The 8,937-nt window shown below is 42.6% G+C and overlaps 1 protein-coding gene across 1 annotated transcript; it reads right to left on the bottom strand.

The window, feature by feature from the left end:
* Positions 1–4,502: 4,502 nt before the first annotated feature.
* LOC110985142 (E3 ubiquitin-protein ligase TRIM56-like) lies at positions 4,503–8,751 on the bottom strand. The gene is made up of 3 exons (XM_087144435.1): positions 8,454–8,751; positions 6,848–8,125; positions 4,503–5,768 (listed from the first exon to the last, which is right to left on the bottom strand). The coding sequence occupies exons 2-3, from the start codon at positions 8,118–8,120 to the stop codon at positions 5,143–5,145; spliced, it is 1,899 nt and encodes a 632-aa protein (XP_087000561.1). The 5' UTR covers positions 8,121–8,125; positions 8,454–8,751; the 3' UTR covers positions 4,503–5,142.
* Positions 8,752–8,937: the final 186 nt, after the last annotated feature.

Raw genomic sequence — 8,937 nt, 5'->3', positions numbered from 1 at the left:
TATTTAAAAATAATGAACTTTAAAAGTGTCAAAAGTCAATTAAAGGTTAAATTGACTGCTTGCAATAAAAATCATTTTAAAAGGCTTTACTAGGCTGAAATAAGGAAACCAATCCTGCTCATATTCTAAGTACTTCTAGAGTTCGTGTTTTGTTCATAAGTTGTCTGCATTTTCCGATATCATGGGCCGCACGCACAGATTAACAATTAAGCTGCCATCAAAATATCTGGCTAGATTTGTCCACAGGACTCAGAGGCAAAGAAGGATTTTGCCAAGATTGAAAGTGCAAAAGGTACTGCCAAAATTAATTCTTGAATCTGCGGTAAAAATAGCTTAAGGGCAAATATAATTTGATTTTTAAAAAAGCCATTTTTGCCGTGGGCAATTCCCGGTTTCGACTCAAGTGGCACTTGAGTCGAATCCGAGTCTGGGTCAATAAGCCATTTGCGAGTGAAATTAATAACATCTGGTAGGGCCTATACACTCTGTTATCTGATATTAAACATAAACGTAACATTCGAATTCCTCAGACTAAAGACACTATTGCTATACCTTGTGATTCGGGTAACGCTTTCACATAGCGACCGCCATCTCTGGAATGGACTGGTTCCTTTGTGCCCTTCTTAACCCACTGACAACAGTGTATTGAGGCAAGGCATCTCTTATGTAACTAAGCAAAAGCGTGCCCCCTTATCACGAGGTATAGCAACAGTGTGAGAATTCAAATCGTTAAGTCCACGTGAATTTCAAGAACTCGATCAGTGTACATGTATCAGATTTTATTCAAATTTATCTCGCAAATTACCTCTCGAATCCACGTCCTAGCTAGCTCGCCGAGTCACTTGCCTCGAGTCCAAGTCCAACCTCTAGTAACTTTCTCACTCACTGCGCCAGTGGTAGAACATGAAAATCAACGTCACGGTTTACAGGTGCCATATACACTTAAGAGTAATTAAAATAACAGCTCGTGTTAACACTCCTTTGCGCAACATTATCATGTAGCATGTACGGATGACAAATTTCTGTGCATTATAATACAACACGCCGAACACTTACAAGCTTACACAAGAAAAGGCCTCAGTAGAGAAGGATCTTCAAGAAGTTACGGCAAGTCTCAAACTCAAGCAGGATCTCGCAGGATGTAACTGATCTTTCTAGTGACCTATAGAAGCAGGACAGCTTGAAGCCAGGAAATGGTCCTGTCGAAGAAGATTGGTTGAGTGGCCTTCAAGGAACTTATGGTTTACTGAATTTAACTACTTACGAGCCGGAGAAAGTATCAGGACTGGGTCACCGAGAATAATTATGACACCATGTCTCTACTCCATCAAGCATCACCTCTGGATAATTCATAGAATCAAAACATGACATATAAGCTGTAAAGAAAGCAGCTTTCACCACCATTTGCTGGAAAGTCCCGGCCACGGCTTCGCCAGATGCAAGATGGCTCTACGCTTAAGCAGAGGAGACCCAGAGCCACTGGTGCAGACAGGGAACATTTCCAGCGCTTCTCTCTGTGGCCTGCAGTCCTGCACAGTCCCTCCTTTAGTGCAGACTGGCCAAACCTCATCACAGCCCAAATCCCAGAGATGGGACGAAAATGTCCGTCCTGCATGCAACGTCTCTATAGTTGGACGCGTCAACCAGGAATTAGACACGCCACCAAGGTACAAAGAGACTGAAAAGGCCATGGGGTACCTAGTACCTATATGTCAAGCCTGCTGTTGAACAGGTCTGCACCTCACCCAGAGACTGGCAGACCGGCTGCTGTTCCTGTCCAGTGGGAGCAACTATACCTAAGGACTTCAAGGACATTCCACGTTAGATCCCTACGAAAGGAAGGAAAGCGTAAATCCTCATACACGTGACAATACCAGGAGATCATTCATGTCCACAGCTGGCAAGATCCTTCAATACGGTCCTCCTCATCAACCTTACCCAGCTCCTCGAGTAGGGACACCTTCCGAGAGTCAGCGCGGCTTCTGTGACGGAAGAGGAATGGTGAACATTATATTTGCAGCAAGACAGTTCCAGGAACAGAACAAGGACCTCCAACATTGCCCTTTTAAACGTTACAAAGGTCTTTAACATTATTGATACTGTCATGGAAGACTGCTGGTAGATAAATGGCCACGGTTGGATGTCCCGACCGATTCAACTCCATGGTGCGTAAATTTCATGACGGCATGATGGCTCGCAGTTACGTGCAGAATAACGGGGAAACATCACAAGCGTGCCGAGTGACAAAAGGTGTGCTTATTAAGACGGCCAAGACATATGCCGGCCGTAGTAGGAGCACACACACACGAAGAATCACGCCTCGCTGAAGTTGTACTGAGGATTTTCGCATCAAAATACACCTACACAAAAAATAGATACATCAATTTTTCGCGTATACCATCAATTTTTCGCGTATACACGAAAACGTAAATTAGCTTTGTTAGCTGTATTCAAAGAAATTGCCATTACACGTAATTGTTTTGATAACAAGTGACTCGATAAAAACAGCCATGGCACTACGGCTGGCCCTTTCATTGGTCTATTTAGTAGACACTTAATCGTGTTAATTGCCGAGACGAGCAAAACTGCAATCTCCTAGCCGTTGATGGGATGACAGTTTAGGCTAACATAACTGCACGCTGCATGAGACGGAGTGCATAGGCATGTGCGTTATGGAAACATTGTTATGATTAAGCGCCTTGTGTGTCGACGTGCGTTTTGCCCTAAAATTGTAGTCACATTTACACATAGGAAATATGAGGAAGAAATCTTTTTCGTTTGGGAACACAGGGGTCGTGAGTTTCAGGTGGTAAGTCCAAGCCATCAGATGGCCATATTGCCGATGTGACTCGATTTAAGTTCAAGTCACAGATGACCTGTGTCCCCCTGTCCTAGAACATCCACAAACCCGTTACCAGCTGTTTCAGGATAATCACTGATCTGGATTTTCCGGGCACAAATTTCCCCTCTGTACGGACCCCCAATGCGGGTACTCCTCGAGTGAAGGATGCGATCCAAGCACAATTAATGGGTAATGCGACGCAGCAAGACAGTAGACCTGGTGGGTTGACTCTTTGGCAAGGACAGCAGGACAGGAGGGTATATGTAGGCCTATAATGATCATTTCGGAGTGCTCACCTATGCAAGCCCGAGACAGAAGCTGCAAAAAAAAAATCCAAAGGCTTTGACTCGATGGCGCTAAAGGGTAGGGAAAAGATCGACTCAATCAGGCTGAGAAGCAAACCACGGAAGCGTAAAATCCACAGATGAAATAAGGCCTGTAATGATCGTGCGAAAGGAGGAATATTCTCCACTTATCAACGTGGGTTTGTGAGCACTGTATACAGCGTTTGAAGTCCACTTCACGGGGTTAGATATTAAGTCCACATTATTAAAGATCCTTGACAGTGGATTACCCTCCAAGATGACGTCCACAAGGTTTAACCGTGCAACCATGGATTACTAGGGAAATCAAAAGGCTGACGGCGTAAAAAGCACAGCATTACCAAGACAAAGGTGTCTAAGAAACTAAGATATTTTCAACGTTACCATCAACTGAAGAAGGCAACAAGATCAGCTTGCAGACATACCAACAGTGAGTATATCAATACAAATGTTTTGGGGGTTCATCCTAAGCAAGAAAAACAAGAACCAAGTGCTGGTCCTGCTTTACGACCTCCCGGACTGTATTTCGGGAGGTACAACAGCCATATTATCGGTTGGCGACCGTGTCCTATATTGTACTACCAAGACAGAGGGTAATGGAAGACTGCTACAGCAGGAGTTCGACCATCTTTGGCAATGGGATAATGACTGGCAGATTGGGTTCCGTCTACAAAATTGCCAAGTCATTCCTCCATCAACAAGAAACCCATCAAGCAGCCGTACATCATCTATAACCACATACACATGTACTAGAAGAGACCGAAATTGTGTTCACTTCCACAAAAACCTGAATTAGCACAAACACATCGACTACTACCAAAAGGCAAACTCTACCTGAGTTTTCTTATGACGTAACATCCATCAGTGTCCTAGGAAAACCGAGATAAGCTGTATGTAAGACTCTTGTGGTCAAAACGCGTCACGTGACCATGCATTAACATTAAAATGCTTGCTGAGAAGTGACAATGCCTGCTGCGTAAATCACGCACTGGCAAATGGATACGAGACGGTTTAATCAAGTCTGATTGGTCAGGAGTTTGTATGCACGCGACGTGTCACGCGCGCCAAGTTCACTAAAGGGGATTCTATTGGACAACTCTGAAAAGGAATATACCATAAAATGGACGGGGGTGTTCGGGAAAGTGAAAGTAAAGTTTTAGAATAAAATTCTTGGAAATCCATTATACACTACTCAAAAAATGTTAAGGACCTCTTTTTTGTACTTGTATTTTTTTCCGAGCAACAAGTGGGGTCTAGTTCTTTCCTTTTTTGTTTGTCTAGATGGTGTTCTCATCGGAATAAAAAAATGAAAAATGCTTCAAAACATCACATGCACAATTTCAGCAGCAAATATCTCAAATAAAAAGTATACACAAAGTAAAAGGTAGTCCTCAACTTTTTTGGGTATCGTTTGTTGACTTCTTTTGACTCTCTGAATAAAAAGGTATTTATGAAAAGGAATAAATATGTCCTTGGCCTGTCTTAAACGTTTAAAACCTTGCTCAGGAGAATGGACATGACTAAAGCCCAAGCCCCACATTTAAGACCGGTCAGGCACATATTAATTCCCTTAGTAAGAACCAGATCTTGAAAAGTATTTACAAATTACATCATGAGATAAAAAATACCAAGGACTGTCATGAAATTCAGGAAGTCAAAAACAGACAACTTCAATCAATGACATGTACAAATGCAATCTGTCCAGAGTAACTGTATTCTGGAAATCACTGGAACAGAAAGACCCATTTTTCTCGCCTTCAATACAAATATTTCAATGACTAAATCTAAATCATATTGTTTCACTGAATATAAATACAAACAGTGAATGTATTTGACATCTCAATTTGAGTGTTGGAGCAGGGACTATAAGATGCATCTGAAATTCTAACCAATACAGGCAGATTCACAATAGTGCACCTCCAAGAGTTTGCAATGCGTTGGTCAATCATAATGTGCATTTGGAAAGAGTCTTATTTCTTAAACCTTATGATACATTTTCACTGCATGGCCGTCGCCAACTGCTAGCTTCCTATCTGGTGTGGATGTAATTCCAAACGGAACATGCAGACCCTGCACCACACAAGCAAGGAAATTGCCATCGAGGTCATAGTGGTGGATGTGGCCTGTGTCAGGCTCATTGCACACTGCAATGTAGGTGCCTGAGCTGTCGCAGCAAACACCGTGGCAATGCTGCACTTGCTGACCATTGATGGAGGGTTTGATGGTGGCCAGTATGGTGCCATTGCTGGAAGCAATGTCCACTTTCTGACTGCCACCTCCGCTGACCACAACCCTATCAGTGTGGTCATCCACAGCAAGGAACCAAGGTGGAGTCTGCACTGGTATGGTGCACAGCAGTGCACCATCAGTGGGCCTGTGTTCAGTCCATACCATCCTGTTCACATCACCCACAAGGATGGTACCATCTTCCTTGACTGCTACACTGCTGAAGTTCACGTCAGCCTTGTCAACCTCGCTCTGTGGCACTGTAGGGAACTGGAAGGCCAGCTCGTTCTTCTTATTGAACACCTTGACATACTTGGTGTCATCTACAACCACCAACTGATTGTCATGATTGTGGATAGCTGCGATGTCCCATGGACCTGGGGGCAAGGAAGAATTAAGATTGAAGAAAAACAGGAAATAATATTTCTCTTGGTAATTTAAAGTAATTCACTTTCACAGGTGACAAGCCCAACTATTTATTAAATACAATGTGTCAGGAATGTTTTTTAACTGCTTGCAATCAACAAACCTTAGTCATGAACATGGATAACTGTGAGTGCAAATGTGTGAACCTTCTGCCGAGAGCAGTACTGAAAGTTGCTTGTGACATTGCGCATTATGCCTATTAGGTAACCCTGTTAATCAGACAGTAATTTAGTTACTCTTCCCATGATGTCTTGCACATGGATGATTTAATTTACATCAACATAAACGTGCATAATAAGAGATCCATGAGTTAACGGAGGCCATGGCTTGAGGCTGGGGCTTCCCTCCCCCCCAAAAAAAACAGGGGGAAGGAGGGGGGCTAGATGAGTTTCTTGATATGAAGATTATTTGATTCCCTTCCGCTCGAAAGTGGGAAGTCCCAACATTTAGCCTCACACCGACGCTAAATAAATATAATTTTTTCCCCTCCTTGTAGATCTGTGGCAAATATCTTGAGTGTGTAGATATATTGGATCGCGTACCAAATATTTGATTTTTTTTCTGATTTTGAAAATACCAATGCAAATGCACGAAAAGAGGAGCAAATTCATTTTTTATGACAAAAATCACCATCTTAAGGTTATTTCAAGGCAGTTAATAAGCCCAACAGCAGAATATGGGATCCATCCTAGCATATGGAAACAGGTTTCTAAACAAGTCAGACGTAGATTTGCAAGTCAGAAGTCTTTGTAATGATTTACTCTACAGTAATGCAGAATTTGTTGAAATAAATTATGACACGTTTCAACTGATAATTGGATGACTTGAGGTCCTGAAAGGAAGTTGGCTGCATCACACAATATTGACAATTGGGTGTTTAGGGTGGTCCAGCGACCACAATTTTGACATTATTTGGCTCAGCCCTATGTCTTTGAAAAAACGTCCCGCCCCCAAGTTTGGTGCCAGATCCAACCCTGTGTATTTGTGCTTGAACATGTACATGTATGTGTATACACCAAAAGAAACTTACTTGATTGAACAGGGATTTTTTCCTTCACCTGTCCATCACTACTGCAGAGCAGAACTTTCTTGTTGAAATATTTTACCAGAGCAATTTCACCACATACAGTACCAGTAATGCCGACAGTGAACATAACCCCTCCTAGACCTCCTCCTGTATGGTCAAACTTGCAGCACATCTCCCACTTCCTGACTTTCTCCTCCAGCTTGCCCAGATTGATTTCAGTCTGACCTGGAGTGAAGCTCAGATATGAAAGCTCGCTATCGATCTGGGGAGGTGTTGGACCCTTCAGTGATTTCAAATCTTTGCTGATGACAGGATAGAGGGACAGGAAGTCATTGTCTGAAGCAGTGCTTGTGACATCTTTGGCCACTTCCACTGAATGTTGTTTTCCTTGTAGAAGCTTGCTCACTTTTTCTTGATGCTCGTCATACATTCTGTTGCGATCCTGTTGAATTTGTTTGATTTCATCAAGCAACTTTTTCTCTTGAGTTGCTATCTCAGCTCTAAGTCTATCCGCTCTCTGCTTCACAGCTTTCACAGTCCTTGTGACATTCTTTGCCAATTTCTGCTTAGCTTCAGATGAAGCAGCTAAAGACTGTTCAAGTACTTTTATGTCCACATCAAAATCTGGCAACATATCCTTCAGTGATTGTTTGTACTTGATAGAAGCCTCTCCAGAGTCCACGTAGTGATGGTTTGGTTTACAGTGGTCAACAACAGTACAATCCCGGCAGATCAACTCTTGACATGTCTCACAGTAGAATCGTCTTACCTCTCCACCGTGTTTTTGGCATCTAAACTTTGTGTCATTTTCAGATTTTTTCACGGTCACCTTTCCTTGACGAATTTCCTCAAAAGTTGCCACTGTATGGTTTGATGTAGCGACACATCGCAGGTGCGTCTTGCGACAGTTTGGGCAAACATTTTGTGCACAGTCTAAGCAGCGATGCGTAGCTTCGTTTTCCTCTTCACACAACTCGCAGCTGACCTTCGTACTCTCTGAACGTGCCACTTTTTCCTGCTCAGAGATCTCTTCAATGATTCCCATCAAATGAAAATTTGTTTTCAGGCCTTGGATGCGTGTCTCTGGTAGTGCTGTCACCCGCCGGCACACAGGGCAAGGAATCTCTGGAGCTTCTTTGTACCTGCGTTTGTAGTAATCCTGGAGACATTCTTGACAGAAACTGTGCAAGCAGTCGAGAACCTTTGCTTGTTTGAGCCTGTCCTGGCAAATTCCACATTCAAGATGCTGACTGATCTTCTCAAGAGCACTTGCCATTGTTACTGTATACAAATAAAGTTTGGACAGAAAATGGACTGGCAAATTACTTTACAAAATTATGACTGTTTCACTCTGTGAAATGTTTTTCCCTTCAAATCTGATCAAACACCTTCATGTTCTCTAAATGTAGCTAAATAGACAACAAAAGAACAGTCATGTACCCCGTCATTTGACTGTACAGATTTCTTTAAGACCACTACTACTGGAGACTTAGTGACAAGTCCGTTAAAAGAAAGTACAATGCCTCTGGTTTTGATACCTAGTATTGAAAAATTCCATCAGTTTTTATCTAAACTTCTATACCTCCGAAAACAACTCTGAATATCTTACCTACTACTTTGACGTTTCAGTAAAACACTTTCCCGTACACTCAATCTGTGAAAAATAGAGTCAGTAATTTTCCACCTGTACAACGTACATGTATGCGACAAGTGCAGTGCAAGCAGTTGGCTAAAAGAGGCCGATCCCATAAAGATGGCACTGGGCTAACATAGAATCATTCAGTAACATGACCTGGTCTATTAATAGAGCTGGGGAATTTTGAGATTGCTGTCTACACTACACTTGCATTAACCCACACAAGTCTGCACCTTGGACTGTATGGTTCCCACATTTCATGCACTTAAGCATCATTAACAAGTCCACATGTTGTACTGTAGTTGTTGAGCCGTTTAGTGAAATGCATTGTTGTTGCTTTAAAACTTATTTCTTAAAAGCTTATAGAAATGTTTGTTATTCTCATGAAGGGTAGATCCGGAAAATATTCCGGGGGGGGGCTTCGGTGCTTTGCTGCCCCCCCCCGGCTCGTGATCAA

This window comes from Acanthaster planci, linkage group LG12 (genome assembly GCF_054643075.1).
Source record: "Acanthaster planci isolate LZ-2023a linkage group LG12, COTS_SCS, whole genome shotgun sequence".
Classification (NCBI taxonomy): Eukaryota; Metazoa; Echinodermata; class Asteroidea; order Valvatida; family Acanthasteridae; genus Acanthaster; species Acanthaster planci.
The sequence above is the reverse complement of the archived record's forward strand: the minus strand, read 5'-3'. Positions and strand labels throughout refer to the sequence as shown.

Coding starts and splice junctions, on each gene's coding strand:
- LOC110985142 (XM_087144435.1), bottom strand. CDS start 8,120: ATGGCAAGTGCTCTTGAGAAGATCAGTCAGCATCTTGAATGTGGAATT. Junction 5,769..6,847: donor AAAAATCCCTGTTCAATCAA/GTAAGTTTCTTT, acceptor CCTTGCCCCCAG/GTCCATGGGACATCGCAGCT.